We start from the raw sequence: 27,151 nt of genomic DNA, 5'->3' as shown, positions 1-27,151 counted from the left end.
GATAAATAACTTTCCCCTTAGAAATGGCTGTTTCTTGGAACAGGGCCATTTTCAATTATATATTTGCAAAATGTGACACTTTTTGCACAGTGGATTCAATTTTATGTTCATAATGAAATATAAGGTGTATTTGAAGAAGCCTTCCTTTTCTTGGAGAATATTTTGGCACAGTATAGTTCAGATGGGAAGGGAAAATTTGTTCAATTTGTTTTCCCTGATAAAACAGCTCAATCGGTGTAAACATCCTTATATAGAGTAGTTAGAGAGATGTTATATGGTCAGTTCTGCCTCTTCCTCTAAAATCTACCCAAAAAAAGGGAAGAAGAAAGAAGCAGTCATTAGTTAAAATTGGTGTATTAAATCTAGGGCAAAGCAGAATTTGTTGGCAAAATTTGAAATGAATAGGGCTAAAACTTGTGGCAAAAAGTACCACTATTTAATGTAATTTTAACGTTACTGCAAATAAATCACTTTGTAGCATAAAAACAAAGCAATCAACCAACCAAAAACAAACAAAGAATCCCACCAACCTCAAAACAAAACAAAAACCCAATTGTGCTACTGCTTAGGACCTCAATTTTGGATTGGTTGTTGGCTATCAGTGAGAGAGCTCTAAACACCTATTTAAAAGAATTAAAAAGTTAATTGTAGGACTTTTCTGTATAGGGGTAAAATTACAATTAGATTATGAGGAAGACTTTTCAGCAAAAACAAATTTTTCTGTCAAAATGCTTACATGGGTGTTTTTCCTCTAGCAGACCACATCTTAGAAGGTACATGAAAATTCTCCAAACTCCCTAGTTTTTGAAGAAGAAATAGGTTACTTGCCTCTCCCTACCGACCTCTTTAGGCCCATAAGGAGGGAGCTCTATGGGTCTGAGTATGTGTTGTATGAGGGATCTAGATGACAGGAGGTTTGGTGGAAAAATCAGAGGAACAGTCCCTTGCTTCCTTTGACTTACTGAGATCTGAAGAAAGAGAGAACCCCTAGTTACTCTTAACAATCTCCATCCCCAATCCAGTGTTTTCTCAACTTTTTCTTTCTTTTTTAATAAAGTAACCCTAGACTTCTCTTGTGTACCCCTAAGGGTACACATTCCACTGGTTAAAAAACATGGTCCTAAGGCAATTTTGAGGTCCTGAAACAAGTGCCATTTGACCTTTTTCAGATTACTGTACCCTTTTTAGGAGTCAGATTTGTTTTGCATACCACTTACATATCACTTAGAAACTACTTACTTACAAAAACATACAAAAATATCACAGAAGACTACTAGTGAAAATGTGCTTTCTACCATCTTATTGTCAAATCAGTGAATTGGAAGAGAAATATTGTACTTATAGTTCAGCATAAGGCATATAAAGCAGTAGAAACAAGTCTTTGTACTGACTTCAGTAGTGTTTTTGTAAGAAGCCTGTTGTAAAACTGGGCAGATAATTAGGTTAAGTTGATGTACCTCCTGGAAGACCTCAGTGTACCCCCCCGCAATGGTACATGTACCCCTGGCTGAGAAACACTGCCCTAATCCTCCACAATTTCACTTTGGCAATTTTCCCATCTCTTGACCTTCAGAGTCATGTGAGTCTTGGCAAGCTTTTTATTTTCAGACGTCTGTTTTGAAGCATGAGAATGGGAGGGCTGACAAGTTTGCTTTTGATTGTAAGAAAGGGGCTGGTGGGCCTGTTTTATATTGGGACAGGGGATTGACAAGCTCATTTTGGATCACCAGTGAGGAAGGGGATTTTTCGATTGTAGTGGGGTTTATACAGGTTTTAAACTCCTTGGCTGTGTCTACACGTGCCCCAAACTTCGAAATGGCCACGCAAATGGCCATTTCGAAGTTTACTAATGAAGCGCTGAAATGCATATGCAGCGCTTCATTAGCATGTGGGCGGCTGCCGCGCTTCGAAATTGACGCGGCTTGCCACCGCGCGTCTCGTCCAGACGGGGCTCCTTTTCGAAAGGACCCCGCCTACTTCGAAGTCCCCTTATTCCCATGAGCTCATTCGCCGCGTCAATTTCGAAGCGCGGCGGCCGCCCGCATGCTAATGAAGCACTGCATATGCATTTCAACGCTTCATTAGTAAACTTCGAAATGGCCATTTGCGTGGCCATTTCGAAGTTTGGGGCACGTGTAGACCAGTTTGGGGCACGTGTAGACATGAATGAGCTCATGGGAATAAGGGGACTTCAAAGTAGGCGGGGTCCTTTCGAAAAGGAGCCCCGTCTGGATGAGACGCGCAGCGGCAAGCCACGTCAATTTCGAAGCGCGGCGGCCGCCCGCATGCTAATGAAGCACTGCATACGCATTTCAGCGCTTCATTAGTAAACTTCGAAATGGCCATTTGCGTGGCCATTTCGAAGTTTGGGGCACGTGTATACGTAGCCCTTAATGAGATTGTTCCACATGAGAACTGTGTTCCTCTGCAGAGTCGCAGATCTTGCCATTGTGTTACACCTGCATTTTCAACCAGCTGTCAGAATAATGACATAAACCATCCACACACAACTTTAATAAAGAGTGATACTTCGATAGAGTAGAAAGTGTAAAGTTTTTAGCTAATATTCTCTTCTTTTGTACCAAGAGTAATTGGCACAAGTAGAATAAAATTATTAATCCCATTTGTGACAAAGAACCTTCATAATTCATCTGTTGTTGTCTGAAGTAGGTAAATTCCATATCTCACAAGAATCTGGTATGTAGCATTTCTCACTTTTTAATTCATCTCCTTTTCAAAGTAGTCAAAGTTATGTTTTCAGATTAGTACAATTTTCCTAAATTATATAAATAAATGAGTTATTGAAATAAAATTATATAAATGTGTATGACTTTTCTGTTTATTGGAATAAAATAGTAAATCCTGTTCTCTTAGTGTGCAATCTGTGATATGTTGGTATTCTTATGAATGTTGTCAGAAACCGGTTGCAGCAGAGTTTTTTTTCTTAATACTTTTGTCATCTGGCATTTTAAGGACTTCTCAGTTACTCCTCAGTTCAAGAATAGTTCTCTTTATCAATTTGTACTATGTCAGGCTAGCAGAACTGTATGAGCAGATATGTTTCTATTTTGAGGTAGTGGGAGAGATGTAAGAAACTAAACGAGGAGTTATCAAAAACAATGAAGTAAAAATGTCTGTCCTTTTTAGAACATTTTAATGATATATAAAAAATGATATTCTATAAAACCATGGTATTCCCACATCTTGAATACTGTTTACAGATGTGGTCGCCTCATCTCAAAAAAGATATATTGGCATTAGAAAAGGTTCAGAAAAGAGCAACTAAAATGATTTGGGATTTGGAATGGGTCTCCTATGAAGAGAGATTAGAGACTAGGAATTTTCATTTTAGAAAAGAGGAGACTAAGGGAGGGCAATATGATAGAGGTATATGAAATGAGTGGTGCGGAGAAAGTGAACAAGGAAAAGTTGTTGTTCCCGTAATATAAGGGCTCGGGGACACAATGAAATTAATGGGCAGCAGGTTTAAAACAGATAAAAGGAAATACTTCTTCACACAGTGCAGACTCAAAATGTGGAACTCCTTGCCAGAGGAGGCTGTGATGGCTAGGACTATACCAGGGTGTGAAAAAGAGCTAGATAAATGCATGGAGATTAGGTCCGTTAATGGTTATTAGCCAGGACGGGTAAGGAATGGTTCCTTAGGCTCTATTTGTGAGCAGCTGGAGATGAATGACAGGAGAGAGATTGTTACCTGTTTGGCTCACTTCTTCTGGGGCACCTGTTATTGGCCACTGTTGGCAGACAGAATGCAGGGCTAGATGGACCTTTGGTTTTACCCAGTATGGCGGCTCTTATGATGAGGTGGGTTAGTGTAGTCATTTTTGTGCTGCCAGAGATGGCACAGAGAGCACCACTATCCTTTATCTGACATGGCTTTACCAGACATGGGGGAGGGATAGTTCAGTGGCTTGAGCATTGGCCTGCTATACCCAGAATTGCAAGCCCAATCCTTGAGGGGGCCATTTAGGAATCTGGGGCAAATACATTTAAAAAAAAATCTGTCAGAGATGGTGATAGGTTCTGCTGTGAGTGCAGGGGACTGGGCTAGATGACCTCTGAAGGTTCCTTCCAGTTCTATGAGATAGACAGACAGTCTGGCACCAGCACTGAAAAATGAAGTGTCACATATGCTGTGAGTTCAGATCAACCAGTGCCAAAAGAATCTTCCCAAACTGGAATTGGTCTGAGAGCACATGTTCAACAACATGGAATCTTTTATATACGCTAACTACAAAAGTATTTTAAAGCCACAGCATTCGCACTCTCGTTGAAAGAACTGTTTAAGCTATCATGTGGTTTTAAACAAACCTTGATCATGAACAGATTCCTGCACCCTCACCTATCCTCTTACGTCTGAACATTTGGTGTTGTGAGGTGGTGAATGTCTTGGCCCTGTTGGGCAATTACTTCCTAGATGGTTTCAAAGCTTTGCTGTGGGTGTTTTCAACCAGCACAAATATACAAAAGCAGTCTAAAATAATTTAATTTGGTGATAAATAACCTTTATTTCTGTAACTGCAGCATTCCTATAAAATAATCATAAAACATGTGACTTCAAAGCATCATGTTCCTGTAGAACAGTTTCTGACTTATTTCCCCACGGTCTAATATTACTGCTTAGCAAATATGTTGAAGTATCAAATATATTGATGTCAGTGACTGGGGGAATTGGTCATATCAGACAACTGACAGAAATTGCTTCAGTAAATATCTTTCTGATCCTAACAACAGATATTAGAATACCTTAAGAAGAGAATTTCTTCATAACTTTAGGGGTGTTGGCATGATCCCAATAGATTTTAAGTTTGCTTCCAGATAAGAATGTACAATTGGGTTGTCCAGAGTGTTGAGGTACATACACATGAGCAGATGACAATACTCACGTCAGATTGGAAACATTTTGTACCACTTTTCATGATCTGTTATTGCCAAATTCATGAGCAGAGGTTTATCACTTTGGAAGAGACATTGTTCCTTCTTCCAGTGTTTGTACATGTCAATTCCAATTAAGATTGTGCATGTTTTGAGTACTAGTGTAAGGCTGTTCCCAACTCTGGCACTTAAAGTGTAGAAGGAGGGAGTCAAAGGAGACTTTAGGAATACCCTGCAACTAAAGGCTTCTGCTAAAAATCAACCAGGGTCACAGATTTCCTGCCCTTGGGTGATATGCTGCCACCATCCAAATGCAAAAATCCCTTTTTGAATCCAGGAAGATGCACTTGGGAATTTCTTCTTGTGGGGTTACCCTGACCTCTTTCATCCTTGATGAAAGAGAACTTGAAAATACTGTAATTTCTTAATAGTGGATGTTCAGTCTTAGGCACACACAGGATCTCCTGCTTCCCAGAATTGAGGAAGAAGATTATAGTTTTAAATAGGTAGTTTTATTAACAAAGCAAAAGAAAAGACACAGTTGGCAAAGCACATTTGGTTGCTAGGTGCTACAGAGCACCTTAAAAAAAATCACAGAATTTTTTCCCTGGGATTCAGTTTCAGTTATGGGGGAGGGGGTGAGGGTTTGTTAGAAAAGAGGAGTTTAACCAAATTTAAAAAAAATAAAAAACCAAAGAAAATAACCTGACCGTGTCCATCCAATATTCTCTATTCACTTACATATCCTTTGTTCCACAGTTCAGTCTTTCCTTTGGCATGCATATCGCTGAAAAAATCCATGCCTTTTATTTCTGGTTCAGTTCATCTCTGTCCTCAGCCCCAAGGCTTTAAGTTTTGTGCCGTCTGCGCACAGTCTGTACTTTATGTGTTTGGGAGAGGAACACCAGTCTGGGTCCTCTAAAATCTGTAAGGCTTTCAAGCCCTGAATCGGGAAGGAACATTACTTCAGAATGAAACAACTTCTAATAAGACTAAGAGGAGTCTCTAAGGGCCCTACCAGCTGCCTGCACTACCCTTCCTGCCTTGCTGAGATTGATTGCTAGATTATCACTTTATATATTTTCTGCAGAGTAAATGGAAAAATAGTGTAAAGTGTGCCTTTTACATTTATCACAGGGATTTTGCTTTTTGTAGCAAATTCTGAATTTGGCAGCAAATGTGAAAACTATATACTGTTAACTCTGGGGCCTAAACCAATGTTTAAAACATCAGCTGAAGTGGCACCTTCTTTCAGTAATGTGGAAAATTTAAATTGTGACTGTTGACCTCGCCTGCACCCATTTAAAACATGAAAAATTCAGTTTTTCCTCTAATTTTAGTGAGGTCCTTCACTGAGCATATGTGTAAGTTATTCCAGATGCTGTGTTTCTGTATGTGACTGCTGAGCAGCAAGTCCTTTTCATGTTTTGAAAGACTAGACAACCTTTCTGCAAGGTGAGAACTTGCTCAGATTTCATTTTGGCAGTCTTTCTTTGCTTTAGTCAGTTTTAGGGGAGAGTCTGAACTGAACAAAATGTACTGTAAAAAAGAATAGTAAACAGATTTCCTCATATTATGTGATGCAAAATAAAGAAGCCTGAGTTATATGCATTATTAATATTACTGCTAATATTTGAAATAAAATATTAGAAATGTATGGATTTAAGGTGTGAATGAAATTCAGAACCACTCATAAGAACAGTGCTCTGGAGTTGTTTTGCATGTTTTTGCACATAATTCAGTTTTGCGTCTGGCATTGTATTTGGTCTCTGCTGGAAGATTGGGTTTCAGAGTTTTGAGTTTGGTGAAGCTCAAAAACATACCCTACTGTTTTAGAAACTATAACCATGCTTCTTGGAACAAGGCTACAACAAAAACAATCAGAAATTGGGATGGACACAATTCTCATTAGTTTGAAGAAAATGATTTTTTAAACAAATGTATAGTTGTTAGAAAATTAGATACCAAACATCTGCAGTACAAACCTTTCATTTGTCCAGACGTGCATAACACATTTTTACAGACGCTGCAAAGACTTTGCCTTCAGGGTTGTCACAATGATTTTGTTGTACCTAGGTCTTTACAGGACTGGGCCCATAGTCATTTGTAAATTTATGGGTACAAAGATTTGCTGGTTTTGCACAAGAGTGAAATGGAGTGGAGGTCTTTCTAAAAAATATGCTCTAGTTCAAATACAACTATTGGACGTGAACCAGGAATTAAATTGGGAGGTCCCATGTTATGAAAGAAATCAGACAAGTGATCACAATGGTTTCTTCTGGCCTTAAAATGTGTTAAATATATTTCTGTGCTATGGGCTGGCACAAGTTCTGTGCTAAATAAAATGAGGTTTTGATTAAGGTTGCATAGTCTTTAGACTAGGCTACCTTACCGGATGAATTTAACTCAAGGTGAATTGTAGTACTGAAAAGAACTTTTAAATTCTGATGTCTGTGTCAGCAGAACAGTAATCTGATTACCTGAAGATTTTATCTTTATTCCTTTGTCTACTTTCCTCTCCTCAAACACATAGGAAATGTAAATGGAAAAATAAATAGAAGCCTACTGTCAGTTTGCAAAATTGTGTTCAGAAGTCAGGAAGTGTCATCATATAAACCTTTTATTTTCAAATGTACATTATCCCTTCATTGTTAGTGTATCATATAAAACACGTAGGGGCTACCTCTACACTGGGATGCTACATCGAAATAACTTATTTTGACATAGCAAAATCGACAGCTAAATATAAACATAACTCTAGTATGAAGTATGGGAACAAACTTAACTTAGGCCCTGTTTATGCAAATACTTATGCATTTACTTAACTTTTATGCTCTGTGAATAGCCTTCACAGGCTTTAATAAAAACAATTTTCTTTCAAAATGGTGCCACCAATGACTACTGTTCAGGGAGATTTATCCATATGGAAATTTGTAGAAAAAAACTAAAGCCTAGCAAGATTCAAATAAGTTATTTTGTACAATGTGTAATGTAAACATTCCATGATCACTTTTCATTCAGCTATGGATAAAAAATGACAGCATGAGCTCCCAGCTGTGGGGAATCCACACTGCTGTTGAATGGCCGTCTTCTTGGACAGGAGTCATTCACCACGAGCGTGGCCCTTCCATGGCCAGGGATTTATCATTGACCTAGCAGTCCAAACAAGGGGCTCTCTGCCAGGACCACAGCCTTCTCCATACCTTGCATCTGTAGGGTTCCAGTGTCACTGGTCCCGTGGTCATGTTCCATTGTCACAGCTATACTCACTTATTCCTGTTGGGGTAAGGACTGCAGAGGGCTGTCTGTGCTGCCACAGGACTAGTGACACCTGAATCCTGTAAGTGCAAGATGCTATGGAAAGGCTGCACTCACATCAGTTGCTAGTGAGATATACTAGATTTACCCAGAGTTGCTTGGATTCTTCAAGGCAGGGGGCTGAGGATGTGCAAGGGAGTCTTGGGAGAGTGTGGGGTTGCGGGATTTAGGGAAGGAGTGATGGACTCAGGGCAGTGAATGGGGGGTGGGGGCATCTAGCAGCTACTTTCTGGGGCTAGTCCAGGATGGCAGGGGCCTGTGCTGCCCTGCTGCTGGCCTAGGGTGGCAGGGGCAGTACTGCTCAGCTGCCAGCATTGCTCCGTAGGAGCAGGCCAGGGTGGCAGCGGGTTATGCTGCCTGCCTAGCTGCTGCTCTGTGGCTCTCCAGGAGGGTCAGGGGTGCTCTTGCTTGCTCCCTCCCCTCTAATCAATCTGGAGTATAGTTGCCCCCTGTATTTGTGGCTCCCTTGCGGTCATTCTGGAGACCCCTCCGTTTCTGTTTGAAGAGAAGCAATTGCAATCCACACCCATCCCATTGTCCTGGTATAACCAAACCTTGACCTTGTTTTAAGTTATGGTAAGAGGAAGCCACATGCCAAATTTGGTGGTCATGGCTCTTACGATTAGGAGGAGTTTTTGAACAAATGGACTTGCAAATGGATGCATAGACAGATACGCAGATTCTCTCTCTCTCTCTCTCAAAAAATATATATATATTTGTTGATTTTAATGTATCAGTTGAAATCGGTGTTTATCAACATCTGTAAATTTAAACTGAATGCTGCCAAGCCTAAATGTAGACATGGCTAAAGATAAATTGATTCTCAGGCAGAAAATTTTTCCTCTGCTAGCAATCCAGCAGACAGAAGAATTGAGAAATAATTAAGATGCAATTGTGAGGCAGCTATAATATTTCTTCAAATATTAGTTTTGTCATTTTTCCACAGTAGTTATGTCATAGTTCAATTACATTGCAGTATTTTCTTTTCCAAAAAATGAAAACTCAAGATTCTTTGTAATAAAATGTCAGTTGAATTTTTCAGATGCTTTTCTTTAGCTCATTTGACTATCAGATATTCTTCAGTGTATGTGCCTCCAAGTCCTGCTATTAGGAGAGAAATACCTGGTGGAGCTATGACAAGCTGACATCCACGTTACGGAGATGCTGAGATGATATTCAGGCATTCTGAAGAGCCACGCAAGCTCCCATTTTAAAATGTGACTGTTGACATACCTGAGAAGTATGCTCCTTCCTCCTTAAAAGATGGAATTCTAGCATAAATAAAGGAAGAATTTCTTCATGTCTATGCTCTGCACATAATGTTCCAGAGGAGAAACTAATTCTTAGTCGTGGAGAGGTACTGTGTTAGTTTGTAGCGTCACAAATAACAAGCAGTCCTCTGGCACCTTAGAGACTAACAAAATGGATTTTACCCACAAAACTCATGACCTAATAAATTTGTTAGTCTCTAAGGTGCCACAGGACTGCTTGTTATTGGTTCTTAAACAGATCACATAGGAGAAAGAAAGGTATCTGGCAGTGCAGTGCATCCTTAGTCATGAGTTGACCACAATTACTTGACTCCCTTGCAGTACCTCCACTCAGATGGGGGGAGGTTATCAGAATTTGTTCAAGTGTGGCTAGTACATTATCCATCAATACTATAAAGGAATTTTTCAGGTTGAGGTTCTCCATAGAACTGATGTACATTTCTCCTTCCATTTTCATTCATGCATTAAGGAAGACGTTATTTCTCATCTTTTTCTGGTACCTGTAATTATGGGGACAAGGAAAGTAGCTTTTTTTGGGGGGGGGGCGGGGGGCTTGGATAAAATTTGAAGGAAATCAGAACAGAATTGTTTTAATACAAGACACTGCCCTTTGGCCTATAAATAACTTGCATAAAAGATATGAAAATAATACTCATGGTGGCTCCTTGTTTGAGATCACAAGGAATTTGTCTGCAGTGCTATTCCTGGATGACATCTTGTCAGAGTAACTTCAAAGGTAGCAACCAAAATTGAGATTAATATAAATACACAGTGGAAGCAATAATAAATGTCAAGAACAACAGTCTAGTTTTAGAAAAGCATATACCTTTTTATAGTTGTTTGATAGTAGAGACTAAGCTGCATAGAGTCTTTCTGCTGGGGAATGTTTATTTTTCTTAAGCTACAGGAGTAAATCAGAGAAGGATTGAGGCCTGTTCCACATGACAAACTTTGGTTGACATAGGCCATGTTAAGTCGATTTAATCATGTTCATCGCAATAATGCCAAATCCCTTTACATTGACCTAAATGGCCTGTAAAGTAGACTGCTGTAGCCCTGTAAGATGCCGAGTGTTTGATTTGATAGCCACAGATTGGCATGGGGATAGTGTAGACACTGTTATGTAATTTGAATTAATTGGCCTCTAGGAGGTGTCCCAGAGTTCTGTGTTGTGACTGCTCTGGAGAGCACTTTCAACTCTACTGCATGTCAGCCAGGTACACAGGAAATAGCCACTTACCTGTTAATGCCCCAAGAAGTTTAGAATTTTTGTTTTCTGTTTGATCAGCGTAGAGAGCTCCCCAGAACAGTTAGAATCATAGAATACTAGGACAGGACGGGACCTTGAGAGGTCATTGAGTCCAGCCCCCTGCCCTCATGGCAGGACCAAGTACTGTCTAGACCATGGGTGTCCAACCTTTTGGCTTGCCTGGGCCGCACTGAGTGAAGAGGAACTGTCTTGGGCTGCATATAAAATATATAATATAGTTAGTGTATATAAATCACATAATAATGTTAAAAGTTTACGATCTTGTGGGGCCGCATTACTAGCTGTCCAGGGCCACATGCGGCCCGCGTGCCGCGGGTTGGACACGCCTGGTCTAGACCATCCCTGATAGATATTTATCTAGCCTGTTCTTAAATATATCCAGAGATGAAGATTCCGCAATTTCCGTAGGCAATTTATTCCAGTGTTTGACCACCCTGACAGTTAGGAACTTTCCTAATGTCCAACCTAAACCTCCCTTGCTGCAGTTTAATTCCATTGCTTCTTGTTCTATCCTCAGAGGCCAAGAACAATTTTCTCCCTCCTTCTTATGACACCGTTTTAGGTACCTCAAAACCGCTATCATGTCGCCCCTCAATCTTCTCTTTTCCAAACTAAAGAAGCCCAGTTCTTTCAACCTTCCCTCATAGGTCATGTTCTCTAGACCTTTGGTTGCTCTTGTTGCTCTTTGTGGACCCTCTCCAATTTCTCCACATCTTTCTTGAAATGCGGTGCCCAGAACTGGACACAATACTCCAACTGAGGCCTAACCAGCGCAGAGTAGAGCGGAAGAATGACTTCTCGTGTCTTTTTCACAACACACTTGTTAATGCATCCCAGAATCATGTTTATTTTTTCTGCAACAGCATCACACTGTTGACTCATATTTAGCTTGTGGTCCACTATAACCCCTAAATTCCTTTCTGCCATACGCCTTCCTAGACGGTTGCTTCCCATTCTGTATGTGTGAAACCAATTGTTCCTTCCTAAGTAGAGCACTTTGCATTTGTCTTTATTAAACTTCATCATAGTTGACCATAGAGAGTCAAGGCTGCAGACACACTCCAGCATTAAGTACATAGAAGGAGGTGGATCTTATTGGTGTGTGGGGGAGAAGAGTCTGTGCAGGCAGAGCTCTAATCCAGCAGAAGAAACTGACATATTTACCGAGATGAACACAGAGCACAGGGGAGAAGAGCAGCACCATGGAAAGCAGCAGTACCATGTGAAAAGAAAGGAGCTTCAGCAAGCATACTAGGAGACGAGGTGAACAATCATTTTGATTCTGCCCCACAGACATGCTACTTTTATGAGGAGCAAAAAGTGATTCTTGGTGATAACTCCACCAGTAACCCAAGACACTTTATGGGTATCTCCCAGGAGAACATGAGGAGAATATTGATGATGATGATGATGATGAGAACATGAGGCAGGCAAATGGAGGATCCATTCTCCCTAGTAACTAAAATCAGTTTTTGTCCATGGTATCCATCTCTTCACAGGACCAGTAGGCTGTGGAGCATGATGCAGAGGAAAGTGTGTTCATTGAGTTCACATGTCCAGTCAAACTACAGGATTACATATTATTAGTTTGATGTTGAATCTGAACAAAAAAGTAGGTGTAGTGGGTTTCAGTGCTCACTCAAGCTACACAGAGGATGCTCTCAGAAATAAAAAAAAAAATACTTGCGTGGGGATGACACAGGAATCATGCATGGAGATCTGTAGTAAACTTGCCTGGAGGTACTCTGCAATCCTGTACAGAAGGTATCTGGGAAGGGCTGCTTTATTTTGCCAACCATGGGTGGACACCTTCCCACACCTCTTCATTGTTAACTCAGCTGATGTAACTGTAGCACAAGGACCAGGCCTGTACCCAGGTGTTTGAAGCATCCACTCCCTTGCCACTCCCTTGGTTACTCTCAGAAGAGTGATATTGCATAGAGTCACCTTTGGTAAACAGGGAAAGCTAGCTGTTGAACTGCAAACAATTCAACAAGTTGCAATCACACAAACATACTTCCCAAAACATGCTGTAGCTGTCGTAGGAAGGGTTGCAAGCAGCATTGGGGGAAAAAAAGAGGGGAGGATAGCATTGTTTGTTTACCTCCTGACCGACCTGGTGCACGTTTTGTAACAAACTGTTTGGGGGTCTTTTGGACTGATACCTGTCGTCAAGCACCATCCAGGTTACTAATGGAAAGTGAACTTTTCTCAAGTTCCAACATGTGAGTCCTAGGATAGCTTCACAAAAGCAGCATCAGAAGACCACTGTATGCACATCTTGTGGCGTTGCAGACCATGGCTGGAGCAGCCCACCAACTCTTGCCATAGTCAGTAGTTGTGATTTATGTTGTGGCTTGCAGTAAAGTTTTATTTTATTTTATTTTGTTTTATTTTATTTTTAATAAAATAACCTTGCATCAGAAAGCATGTGCACTGTCAATGCTACCCTTGTTCTTTGCATTCTTTGCAGCTGGAACCTTGTCTGCTGGTGCCCCCTTCGCACCTGGACAGAGACTTTCTCAGATTAGAAGATGGAAAAAGACTTGGTAGGACATATTGAAAGAGTTAATGTGCATCTCTTAGAGTGACAAGATTGAGCATGAAGGATTACACTATCAGAGGACCTTCACATGGACAGGAAGGACTGGAGACAATGCAGGGAAAAAATGATGCTGCATAGGAAGAGAGACTGCTGATTATGAAGGAGCAATCAGTTATGGTGAGGTGCCTTGTTGAGGTTCAAGAAAGGCAGCTGTATTCTAGAGTCCCTCTGCAGCCTGTGCAGAACCTGCTGCCATCATTGCTCAATTCTGCATGCTCCTCACCCAAATTCCTGTGAGGCAGGTGTGGGTGAGAGCATTTGGTAGACCTTGCACTCAACAGTAGGAAAGTGTACAAGGACCAGTAGGCACCCATTCCCACACTTATGATTTTTTTCACTGTGCACCTGTAAGCAAACTTTCCTGGTTTCTTTTCACCCCTCTCCCCAATGTTGTCAGCCCTTTTGCCTCTGCTTAGCTTACTTTTCTTTGCTGTCTGTCTCTGTGTGTGTGTGCTTGCATGCATAACAACAATTAACAGTTTGAGGAGAAGAGACTCTTTATTCAGTCAATACATGGTGTTTGGTGAGATGGAATTTACAGGGGAGAAGATGCAGTGCTGAGAACAGTTTGGTAAGGAACATCATAGATAAGTGTCAGTTTATTCTGGCTCATTGCTGAAGCTGGTTTTCTAAGCCTCATGGAGCCCGTCAATGTGCTTATCGTGCCCCAAAGATACTTTTCGTCTTTTGTTTCACAGATGTAATGGACCACACAGTGGGCAACCATAACAATAGGGATGTTGCTTTCACAAAGGTCTAATTTAGTAAGTAGATGGTGCCAGTGATCTTTTGAACCTCCAAAGACACATTCCTCCACAGTTATGCACTTGTTAAGCCTATGGTTGTACTAGTCCTTATCACTGTTCAGGTTGCCGGTGTACAGCTTCACGACTCATGAGAGCAAGAGTTAGGCCGGGTGTTTCAGGATTATGATTGGCATTTAATATCATCAGCCGTTATTTTGCAGTCTGGAAAGAAAATCCCTGTTTGCAGCTTTCTGAACAGACTTGTGTTCCTAAAGATGCACACGTATGTTTCCCGACTTTCCCATGTTGATGTCAATGAAACAGCCCCTATAATTCTCAAATGTTTGCAAAACCATTCAAAAGTATCTCTTTTGGTTTATGGACGTTTTGGCAAGGTGGTCTTGTGCTAAGATAGGGACATGCATTCTATTGCTCCACAAACAGGTAGGGCAGCGTTCCCAATTTTACTTGGCCACAGAAGCCTTTTAAACATGAAAAAAATTCATAGAATTCCATTCCTAGGTTCTACCCCACCCTTGGCTCCCAAACCTGCCTCCACCTCCAGGCTTTAACCACCTCAGCCCCCAAATCTGCCCTCCCACTCCCCAAACTCTACACCCGTCCTGCATCCTGTCCCATCGCCAGGTTTAACTCCTCTCAGCCTCAAACCCAGTCACCTGTCCCCAGGCTTAACTCCTCTTAGCCCCAAACCCACCCCCCTCAACCCCAGGGTTAACCTGCCTCACTCCCAAACTGGCCCCTGTTAACCCCTCTCAGGCCCAAACTGGGCTCCTGGGACTAACCCATCTATGGCACTGGCTGGGGAGCTTATGCTGGGTGGCCATGTGTGCCCAGCAGAAGTCAGGCCAGTGTGGAAGTGTTCTGCTGGTGGGAGTGAGCCAAACGACACACACTAGAGGGGAGTGGCTGCTTGGGTAGTAGGTTGAGTATGGGGCTCTCAGAGGCTCCATGCCCTGCCACTGCTGAAATAATGGAACTGAATTTAATTGGTTTAATGGCCAGATCCTTTCCACTGCCCTGCCGGCTGTTAAAATAATTCAATTTAGTTGTACTGTTTCAGCGGTGGCAGGGCAGGGAGCCGCGAAGGAGTCATCCATGGCAGCAACATCTGGAGCTGCAAATAACTCCTTAAAGAGCCACATGCGGCTTCAGAGCTGCAATGGAATTTTCTCGTGGAACCTTTATTTTCACTTCTCGGAACCCCAGCGTTCCCTAGAACCCCACATTGGAAACACTGAGTTAGGGAATCCCATTATGGCAAAACCATCTGCTATGACCAGCACATTTCCCAGAGTCATTACACTTCTTAGCAGAAGTCTTTTAATGACCTGGAAGACTTGGATCTCAGTAGATCATGCGATAGGTTTACCCACTCCAAATTGATGCCCCACTAACTGGTAGTAATCTGGGGTTGAAAGCTTCCACAGAGCTATCACAGCTTGCTTCTCCATTGTCAGAGCAGTTCTCATTATAGTATTGCTGTGCTTCAGGGCTGGTGAAAGCTCTTCACATGGTTCCTTGAAAGTGAACTTCCACATCTAAAAGTTCTGCAGCCACAGTTTGTCATCCAATAACTGCATAACAAGTCAGTGCTTGCTTCCCAGGATCAGAAATAGAACTTGACCAAGTCAAGGTGATGTTTGACTGTCTTCAGTATCTGTGAATTGCTTCATGCTGTCTTCCAGCAGGGCTGCTTGCATGCCATCACAATGTTCCTTGTGGTGGTTCCTGTATTGACTGTAAATACTGCAGATAGTATTTGTATAATGTCTGAAAGTGGTTGTAATGATCACAACAACAATATAAGGCACATCAGTACCCATGCTTATTGTGTGATTGCGTCCAAGTGGATAACCTAGGCTTATGAAAAAAGGCACAGAAAAGGCTTGGTTTGTTTGCCATTTATTTCAGGGAGAGAGTGAAGGGGGTAGATGCATCATGGGAAGATAATGCCATGTTCCCGTAGCCATCTGCACCAATGTTTTGGTTTCATAAGGCATTGCAAGCTCAGCCCAAAATTCTACTCAGATATATGTGCTGTGGGTAGCTACCCACAGTCCAGTGCTCCATGCATTGATGCAAGTCCTGCTACTGAAGATGCACTCCACTGACACATTGGTTGCATCTCCACTACAGCAATAGATCAAAAGATGATCTTCTGGAAGATCTTATTTTAAAAGAGCATGTCCGCACACCAAAAATGGTTCATAAGATTGATCTGCTCTTTCGATAGAGAGCATCCATACAGCCTCTGCTTTTCTGAAAGAACGGGACAGGGATCGAAAAATCCAGTGCCATGAGGACTGCTCTTTTGAGAAAAGGACCCCATGGGCATCTACACATGCTTTTTTTTCACAGAAGCTTTTAAAAGAAGGTGCTCTTTCTGATCCAGGAGCAGAAGAGGGCTTCTGGAGGAAGAGATGCAAGCAACTTAGGGATTGGGGGTTAGTGAGTAACTGTTTGACAGGGGATGAGACTCCCATCCTTGTTTTGTGGAAAAAGGACTGAGACAATAGCTAGTGAGGTTGACCTGTGAATGAACACCTGGATCAGGTTCTCTTGATGGTATTCTTGAATCACTGCCAGTTCAGGCTGTGACTTTCCATATGTCCACCTAATCAGCATTTTCATTCCTGGCTGAAGTTGTATGGGGGCAATCGTAGTGCCAATGTAGACAGAAGATTTATGCATTCTTCCTTTCAAAGATGTCAGCTTAGTCTAGGTAGCTTCCTCAGGTCTTCTGATGTGGTGATTACATCTACTTGAGCCACATTGGCCTGAGAGCTATACTCACTGAACCCTAGGTATGATGCTTTCCAGGAGTGGAGCCAGCTCTCTGGCACCGAAGTGCAGAGCTTTAAGCTGTCAGAGTAGCCAGTATATTTCCCCTGTACCAATGATCCCTTCTAGTATCAGGGCTGTGGGTTTTCCCCTCCTCACCTCTTCGACCTAATAGGGACTTTTGCGGGGGAGAATGAGTTTGCAGACAAGGAAGTGTGGAAAGAATAAAGGGTGAGGTTGGGTTGAGAGAAGATGAGATATGAAAGAAATAGGGGATACTCGATACCTTGAAAAGAAATGTTGAGTTACTTTACATAGTTTTGCGTTTGTAAATGAAGTCTGAGTAAAGAACCAATATATAGGAAGTGGGGCAATTAAGGTTAATAGGTAATCTGTAATACATTTTTTTTTCTCTCTGTAGACTTGAGATAGGCTCTGTGTCTGTGTGTTACTTTGATATGAATAATAAATATAATACTTATTTGAAAACAGTAATGAAACTAATCACACATTGGTCAGTTAGAACAGTAGTCACAAAATTCATAAAATCAATTTATATTCACTTTAATTCTTCTGTACGTTAAAGACAAATGAAATCATTCTAACTTAAAGCTAACTTAATACAAATTCATCCAGTGAGTCAAATTCTCGTAAGTCTAAAATCTTTCTTGCCTCAATGCATCAGTGAGCCATTTTCTGGACATACCTTTCTTTTTTTCTTTTACTTTACTAGCTTCAAGGATTTCAGCTAAAATGATAAAATTAATGATTTACATGCACTTTGTTTGTTTTTTGAGAAATACCATACTAAATCTTTCCCTTTTTTTTATTTTACAGTGATTTGTTATCCTCTGATTATGTGGAGATTCACTATGAGGATGGAAAACCACAATTTTCCAAGGTACTATATGTATTAAATAACAGAAACTTTTTGCCCTTCCATTCATAGAATGAAAGTGCACTAAATCACAAACTTTGTGTTGTTGACTATATTTGTCAAGTACCAAAACGTGTTTACCACATATATCAAGTAATTGTGATCTTGTCTAGCAGATACAGATTCTTCAGCAGATGACAGGAGAAAAATTGTAAAAAGAGTGAGCAATTAGCTGCAAGTGAAAGTGCCAGAGAGGAACAAAGGTACACTTTCTAAAATACAATTTTTTCAGTTGCTCCCACACCCAAGGTCATCATCACTAAATTCTTCATCATAGTTTTACCAGTCCTTAGCATAACTTGAAAAGCTACTTGATAAATAAGTCAGTAAACAAACTTACAACGGCTTTTCTTTGCAAGAATTTTTTTAAAACTGAATGAGAAAAATACATACTGAGTGAAATCAATTTATATTCATTTTAATTCTTGTGTATGTTAAAGGCAAATGAAATCATTCTACTTTAAAGCTAACAATACAAATTCATTGTGAGTCAGATTCCCATAAGTCAAAATCTTTCTTGCCTCAATGCATCAGTGAGCCATTTTCTGGACATACCTTTCTTTTTTTCTTTTACTTTACTAGGTTCAGGGATTTCAGCTAAAATGATAAAGTTAATGATTACATGTACTTTTTTTTTTTTTTTTTTTGAGAAATACTGTACTAAATCTTCCCCCCTTTTTTTTACCTATACTTTTCTTCAGAATGCCAGCAGAAAGCCTAAGTACTATTTAAGCTCTCAAATGAGAGCTTAAAGTAGAATTTAAGTGGTGCTAGGCTTTGTACAGACATAAATTTCACCCTTTAAGAGCAGATCACGTGACCTAGTCATTTGAGGAGACGAGAACAAAAATAGGTATGCTTTTGTTTGATTTAGATGGCTCAGGAGAATATTACTATATTACTGGGATGTGGAATAGCAGCGATAAAAGGACATAAAATAAATGTTAAGGAAGAATGTCTTCATTAACTGAGCTCTAAGCTATAAAAATAGCTATAAATGCCAGAGTATAGTAGAAATCGCACATTATTATTCATGAAACTTGCCTCTGTTCAGAGGGTCAGAAGTACAGTACAGCATGCTGATTTTATTTTTACACCCTCAAAACCAGGCTGAAGTTCAGCCTTTGTGTGGCTTTGGTTTGTCTGTTTGCTTTATGTCCATTTGCTAAATCTGACTTCATCATTAAGGATCTTAATTAGACTTCAAATGTTGTAGCTTTTATTCTAATAGCATCAATTTGTACTCTGTTCCTTGGAAAAAAAATAATTTCATGCAGCATATCAAGGGAATTGCTAAGACATTACTCAGGAGAGTCGGCAAAACTGCTAAAAGAAGCAAGAAAACAGTTCCTTCTGGCATTTACACAGACTGAAGCAACTTTCAGCTGCAACACCAGCAGTAAGCACTGCAGTTGCTGAATCATGAGTCTAACTGGAGGATTATATTAGAACTTCAGACTCAGCAAATGGGCCACCTTTGCATTCTTCAGTAATTTGATATTAAATTCTCTGTAGAATATTTTCAGAGTTGATTGACTTAGAAAAACTAATAAGGTTCTTGAAGTCACATGATACACAAGGCATAATTAACAAATGTAAAGAAAATACACTCCTTAGCAATTTTTTAATCTTTTCTCAATCTTCTTTAGATGTATTTGAGGAATGGCAAGCTGTTTCTCAGTGAAATCTTGATAAAACCATCTCTTTCTAGAACTGCAGTATATAGCTTTATTATATGGGTGCAAGTAAAGTGGACTAAATTATGATTTCCTCAGTCTCAAGAGTAATCTTATGAAATTCCTTGGAACTTCTTGTATAAGTAAAATATTCACAGTTGTGCTCTTTATGAAGAATTGTTTAAATAAGCCCAGTTCCATAAACTCCAGAACCCAGGCCATTGTATAAGACATGTATGGGTAACTTGTATAACAATGGCAATTTACTACATTTTGTTAGACTAGATGAATTTAATTTGTGCACAATGAAGGTTGTGCAAAATCTGCTTCAGATTCAGAACAAAACACTTGTAAAAGAAACAAGATGCAAACTGAAATTGATGCCGATATGTACAGTTCACTAAAACCATTACATGCCTATTGGTACCTTAAGATTCATGGTAAGTTAAAACAATTGGAGGAGGCTGTGTGACTGCACTGTATTTACGCTTTTCTCAATAAAACTGTTGCAAGCACATTTTCCCACCTTGATTTTAGCTAAGATTGTTGTTGACGGATATTAAAGTCCAGGTTCATAGCTGATGTCAGTCAGCATAGATCCATTAACTGAAGTGGAACTACATTGACATGCACTAGCTAAGGATTTGGCATAGAAAGCTGCTACATTTTTCAGCTTTCTCTTGTAAATTCTTCAGCTCCTTCTTTTGCATGTTCCATGCTCACTCTTTAAAAGTTCAAATTGAGACTTAAGTTTTTAATTTAAGTATATAAGGCCTGAATGGTTACTGGGTTTGCTCTTGAAGCCAGCCCTGTAGTAATAAGAAAATTCATTATATTTGTTTACAGAATTGAATTATTCACATGAAACAAAATTCTGCCACCCTTTTTGACAGTGAACTGTCTCTTAAGCCTCTAGAAGTCCCATCAATAAAAGGAATCACATTCCTCATAGTAATTTACAGATGAGTAATTATGCTTTACACTAATAGGGACAGAATTAGATTTTAAATTTATCAGACTATAAATTTTGTTCTAATAATGAGTTAGTAGTTGTGAAGTTGCCTAAAGTAAGGTGTTCTGAAATTTTAATTTTCCTTTACGAAGACTTCTTAGTCAGAATATAATACTTATTAATACAACAGTGCTGCTCTAGTTTAACAGAATACAGAAATTAAATAGAAAGGGTGTGGGAAAAGGAAGGACATCAGTACTTGTGGAGGGAAGTCATATTGCAGAGCAGTAATACAGATTCTAAGTAATATGAGCGGTTTTAAAATGTCCTTTCTCAGAAACTAGAAGTTCTTGCATGTGATGACCTGGAAATACAAATATCTGCTACATGGATCATTTATATATTGTACCTGAGTATATATGTGGTTTTTAGCACCAAAGAACATTTTTAGAATATGTCTATTTATTTCTATCTTTGCTGCTGACTCCCATGTTTACTTCTTGCTTATTTTATCGTTCAGATTCTCTTTTTTTTTGCGTCCTGAGTTTATTTGATATTCTCAAACAATAACTGTCTTAATTTCCAGCTAGAATTACTCAGTTTTGTTTGGCTTTTTTTAGGCCCTGCAAATTTGTGAAGAAATTTCTGATATCCTCCCTCTCCCTACCCCCAGTCCAGTTCCCCACAGCAGGCCTGCAGGCAGGGCTCCCTGCCCTCAGTGAGGCTCTCAGGCAGCATGCTGCCAGTGTGGCTCTGCTCCCGCCCACCAGCTATATCAGGTCCATGCCGCTGAGACTGTGGATGTTGACAAGAGAATTTCTACCTTTAGTAATATTCATTAGTGTAATTAAAACTTTATTCTAATTTGAGTTGGTCAGGAGGTGGAAATTATTTTTTAGAATTTTTCTGTTGGGAAATGAAATTCTGTTTGTGTTTAGAGGAGGTAGATGGTGACAAAATAGGTGCTGTGAGACTGTTTGCATGTTCATCAACAAAATTGATGAAATAGTGCTGTTGGACAATGCTTATGGCACAGCTGAAAGAGAGCAAAAACATACATGTTGTGGATGAAGCCCAAGGAGTCATTTCTTGTCTGGCTTCTCGCTTCCCTTCGTGTGTGAACATTGACTATCTACTCTAAGTACTCTGAGGCCTAGACTTTGCGTTCATATTTGTCTATGAAGTGCCCAACATATTCATCACTCTTTATTAATGTATTCTATCTGAAGTCTCAGAACTGACTACTGATATGTAAAAATAATATACTTTTGGTCAAATGATCTTTTCCTTCTTTCTATTTACAGTCACATGATTTTACCATGTAAAAAGAAGTTTTTACTGGTGTTTGTCAGTTTGAATAGTACAGGATGAACCTCTTAAATCTAGTACTCTCTCTGGCAACAGCTGCAGTCTGGTAGGACCATGGATGTTGCAAGACCAGAGAGTCCTGGGGCTGAGGCTGGAGCTGGACTCCCGTCTGCAGGGCAGGGGTTGGGGCCGGAGCAGTTGCCGTCAACCTGGCTGGGGCCAGAGTCAGTGCTCCCACTGGCCCTGTTGCAGCATGGGATTGGGGCTGGAGGCTTCTGGTGCAGTGTGGGGCTGGGGCCACAGCCTTGCCAGATCATGGGTCTAGGGCCAGAGCCCCTACTGCAGTGCAGAGCTGGGGCTGGAGACCTCGCCAGAGCTCCTGCTGCAGCACAGGGCTGGGGCTGAAATGGCAGCCAGGGGAGCCGTGAGTCCCAGGGGAGCGGGAAGCTGTGTCTGCCTGGGGCAGAAGCCCTGGACCTCCCCTTGTCCAGCAGATTCTATGATTTGTGATCTATCATTTGTTGTCTGTTCAGTCCCAACCATGCTAGACCAGGGAAATGAAACCTGTAGAGGCTCTACCATTCTGAATTTCTAAGCTGGTGTTCTTTAGTCATTTATCAACAACTATATTGTTTATTGCCATTTTATTCATATTATGTATTGCATATTGTTCCAATTATATAAAGTTTAATTTTTTTTATCATTTTTAAAAAGAAAAGCTTAAGTTTGACAGTTGGATTCCAGGCAGAGTTTATGTAGTTTAATGCAAAAAAAAAAAAAATTCAACAATCTGATCACCATGGAGAAATAATAAACATGGACACTCATAATACAGGTTGAACATCCCTAACCCAGAACTCTCTCATCCAACAACATCTGTAATCCAGCTTGATTGTAGTTAGCTGGACAACCACATAGCACGAGTGTGACTAAGTTTTCCACAATCCGATAAAGTTTGTTTCCAGTCCTGGCTCTCAGTGTTCTGTGCTGTTATTTAGCTGTAATTTACCCCTAAATGTCTTCTAACAGCCCTGTAAGCAGTGAAAGTGTTGGTAGTGTGCTAGACAATATTGACCTCCTGTGGTCTGGCAAATTCTCTCATCCGACACTGGTCAAGTATCTAGGGTGCTGGGCGAGAGAGGTTCAACCTGTACCACATCTAAAGAATAGTTTTTGAGAGAGAGGGGTTGTTCTTTAAGAAAACAAAATAACATCATTATGACTTTGAGTAAGGAAAGATCAACCTTTTATATGGTTGGAAACCATATATAAATAAGTTATTTACTTTTTTCTAGGCCCAGTGTAGTATATTAGTGATGGGGAGATGCCATGGTTTCTAGTGTAACAGACTCTTTCCTTGAAATTTCTTCACCTGCTGTTATGAGCTATTTTTCAATTAAAAATAAATTATCATTTAACTTATTCTTTAACATCTTTAGGGTGGGGAGCACTGTTACTACCATGGAAACATCAGAGGTGTCCAGAATTCCAGAGCTGCCCTTTCAACTTGTAATGGACTTCAGTGAGTGCAGATCTTCATTCCTCCAAAGAGACTATATTAACAACTTGCCATTCTTGGATTCCTGTCCTTTGGTCTCATGTCCTTTGATGAGACAGTGTGAAATTCTTCAAGGTTCCAAAGATTTTTGGCATCCTGAAATACAGACAGAGCAGTCTTTCTGTGAATTTTAGCTTTTGGTTGATGGCCTCTCTTTTTTTCCTGTTTACTTAAGTTCTTCAGTGTTCTTCAGTTTCTTCCTCCTGACGCGTCTAGGACTGGCATAGTAGAAGTGTTCTATGTCAGGAGTGAGGGACACTGGCAAGACAAAGTGGGAAAGCTAGTACAGTACAGGGACTACCCTCTGTATACCTAACTTTGCCCACTGCTGTTAATTCATTTTTAAGCACTAGTGATGCTTGAAATATCTGGTGCTGTCTAGCAAAACACTTACGGGTTGTGAATACCTAGAAATACATTAGCTGAAGTGGCTGATTAAAATAAATAAGAGATCAGAAATGTGAATAAAAATCAGACTTCAGCAGTTTACATTACCACGGCAGTTCTCAGGCTGTGGGTTAGGACTCCAAAGTGGGTTGCAGACCCATTTTTATGGGCTCTACCAGGCTGGCATTGGACTAGCTGAGCAATAGGCTGAAGCTGAAGTTTGAACTCCAGGGTGGTGAAGCATGGACTTAAGCTTTGGCTCCCTGCCTGGGTTGGTGGGTTTGAGATTCGGTTCCCCTTCCTGGGGTTGTGCAGTACCTTTTAATTGTCAGAAAGTGGTCATGATACAATGAAGAAACCTTGAGAAGCCCTGCATTACCATTTTGAGCACATTCATATCAGGAATTATAATTCTGTACAATTAGTCTTTCGGTTATTTTTAGGTAAGTAAATAATGCAAGATAGTATATGCTCAGTGGGCTCTTTGTTGGTTATGCCTATATAATTCATCCGTGTTTGTTGTCTACTGCACATTAATTCATATTTTAGGAATGGCCAAGATCAAATCTTTACTCTTTCCATTGATGGGTCAGATGTTCATTATTAAGGGTCTGTCTAGTGCAAAATGGATTTTGCAGATGTGCATTACTACTGTTTTGCCAGTCATAACTGAATTATTTTTATGATGGCTTGTTCATTAGATTTAAATGGTATATTTGGATTTATTTGACCAAAGACCATATGTTGGATTAAAATAAATGCTTAGTACTTGTACTGGTCTCAAATGTCTTCCTTTCTCTTTGTTCTAGTGGCATGTTTGAAGATAGCAGCCATGTTTACTTCATTGAACCAATGGATCTGACCCACAGTGCAGTAAGTTTATACTGTTTGTAGAATTTTTGGTTGTCTTTGTTACAGGAATGCCTGAATATCAGTATATTTCTGACAAGTAACGTGCAAATTTGAAGAACTAGAAATTTATATTTAATTACGTGTTTGAATATTGGTGGCTTTTAAGGGTAAATTTCCCATGGTAAATGATTTGTGGAGTATAAAAATGTTAACCAGTTCACTGTCTCAAATAGTGAATTTGATCCTTTCATTGACTTATTGAAAACCTGTGTTTTGGAGCTGAAGTCAGAAACTCCTATATGGAGTGCTGCATCTGGATAGTTATCACAGAGGACTGTAGTCCCTGAAGGCAATGGCTCTGATACAAACAGATGAATAAATGGGGGTCAGGGTTTAGGAATATATTTACCCAAATATCTTATTCACACCTGGAGCCTGCTATACTTAAATTGTAAGTATTAATTATACTATGCTTGTACTGTTGCTCATAAAGACGTTGATGTAAACAGAGCTGGCTGTACAGTAAACCCCCTGATTTATGCAGAGGCTGTGTCATAGGCAATGTGTGTAAATCAAATTTCACATAAATGGGGGGGGCAGACTGGGGAGAACCCCGGAATTCCCCTGGCTGGGGGAACTGGGCACTGGAGCTTCTGCTCCAGCTGGTGTGTCTGGCTCCCCCTGCGGGCAGGCAGGGGCTGGGTTAGGGACGGGGTGGTGTGCTTTCTGCTCCAGCTGCTGGCCCTCTGGTGCAGTCATGGTGCCCCTGCTGCCCCCCAGCTGTGGCACGGCTTGTCTCCAGAGCTGCTTGGACACCAGCAGCTTCAGCTGCAGTGCTGGAGCCCTGGGCAATTCCACCTGCAGCGTGAATTGGTTTCAGGCAGCTCCAGCCATGCTTGTCCCCTCTACCCCCAGCGTTGTAGCACTGGGCAACCGCAAGGCAGAAACTGCCTCCTAAGGAGCCCCTGAGCCAGCTGTCAGTGTGGGAGTAAGCAGCAAGGTGGGGTACAAGAAAGTAGGGTGTCTGTTGTCATCTCCCCCCAGACTCAACTCTCATTTATTTAAAAATGCGTAAGTCGAGTCTGTGCAAGCAGGAGCCTACTTCAAAGGCTAGTTTACAAATTTTTGTAAACTAGACTAAAAATGGTTTTCCTGTGAGATACTTCTGCATGCACATTTGGGTTCCAAGAGATATTTTTGGGTTCTCAACATCAGGATGAGGATTTTCAGGCTGTGTATCTTGCCTGCCACCTCATCAGTGCATGAATTATGCAAAGTGCAGTACATATATTGGTTTGTTTTGAAACCTTTCTTAGTAACAGTAAAAATGACAGTGAAGTTTTGCAAAGTAACTGCAAGATCTTTGTTTTTTGTGTAATAAGTAATACTTTTGGAAAACATTGTATAGGATTATGCACCGTTTGAATTTCTTTTAAATCATCTCTTCTGACTTCCAGCCCAAAGATGCTTCAAGGAATGTTAATCCTACTGGAAAATAATTTAAGAACCATTCAGAGTGGCAGCTAGAGCAATGCTCTCGTTACTAAGATACGTGCTGTACTTAAATATAACATGTATGTGACTCTGGCTGTAGGTTGAAAACTGATGATAAATACACCATTGTGGTTCTGGTAACCTTCCCCTCCCACCTTAATTAGGAGAGTCTCCTAGGACAGTGGAATTTCACTCTTCATGCTGACACTGCAGTTCAGATCTTGAAGCAATGGGAAGAAAGAACCAGGGTTATTTTTAAATATACAAGCACAATAACTTACAGACTATTTTAAAGTGAGATATCATTTGCCATCCTTGTGTGTCGGGGGGAAGTTTTGAAAGAGCATAGAGGAGAGTTTTTTGAACCAGGGTGTAGTTCTCAATAAAATAACTACTTCTAATGACCAAAATAAAATGTCTGTAGGGATGTTTTCAGAGCCATAAATGGTAGCGAGACACCCATCTTGAAGGTCAGTGCATATTAAGCACCTAATCTCCCACTTTGTGTATAATAATTGCGATAGAGGTCTGCACCAGTTGTTTGCTGGTGTTGCTCTGATTGTTGGTTGGTTAAGCCCTTTGGGTTACCATGGGTTTGGAAGGTAGGTTGTGAAATTAAATTATAGTTAATATACATGTGCTGTTTGAATTTTTGAATCTTATGTTTCCATATTTTACATAACTCTCTCATAGGAGTTGCACAAAAATAGCTTTCTGTCTTTTGAAAAACATTGTTTGCCTTGACAGGGTCAGGTGAGGGAATGACCAGGGAGAGGAGGCCGAGATCCGTGGGGCACATGCCCAACTGTGATACTTGGAGATTTATCAGACTTTTTACAAGGAAAATACTTCAGTGTATTCTTTTTGTGTCCCATATATAGGTTTATTGGCACTGCGCTTTAATCATTTTGAAAGAAACCTAAATGTTACTGCTCTTTTTTTTGAGTTTCAATGCAGTTAAGTAGCTAGTCTTTGTTATTTATAATAGGCATATCTTCATTTTTGAGCAGGTGCAAGAAGACTTTATCTAGATATATATTTATACGAATATATATGGTGGAATTTGGATTCTTGAGAAT

At 40.3% G+C, this 27,151-nt stretch overlaps 1 protein-coding gene across 5 annotated transcripts in view; it reads left to right on the top strand.

Moving 5' to 3' along the window:
* Positions 1 to 27,151, top strand: part of ADAM23 (ADAM metallopeptidase domain 23) — a 178,241-nt gene that overhangs the window by 42,123 nt on the left and 108,967 nt on the right. For all 5 annotated transcript variants that reach the window (XM_075001866.1, XM_075001868.1, XM_075001867.1 and 2 more), the window contains exons 4-6: positions 17,746 to 17,809; positions 23,221 to 23,303; positions 24,536 to 24,599. In XM_075001866.1, coding sequence (XP_074857967.1) covers positions 17,746 to 17,809; positions 23,221 to 23,303; positions 24,536 to 24,599 — 211 coding nt within the window. The remainder of the gene's footprint in view (positions 1 to 17,745; positions 17,810 to 23,220; positions 23,304 to 24,535; positions 24,600 to 27,151) is intronic.

Source organism: Carettochelys insculpta, chromosome 8, assembly GCF_033958435.1.
Source record: "Carettochelys insculpta isolate YL-2023 chromosome 8, ASM3395843v1, whole genome shotgun sequence".
Lineage (NCBI taxonomy): Eukaryota > Metazoa > Chordata > Testudines > Carettochelyidae > Carettochelys > Carettochelys insculpta.
This window is presented reverse-complemented; position numbering and strand designations above follow the sequence as displayed.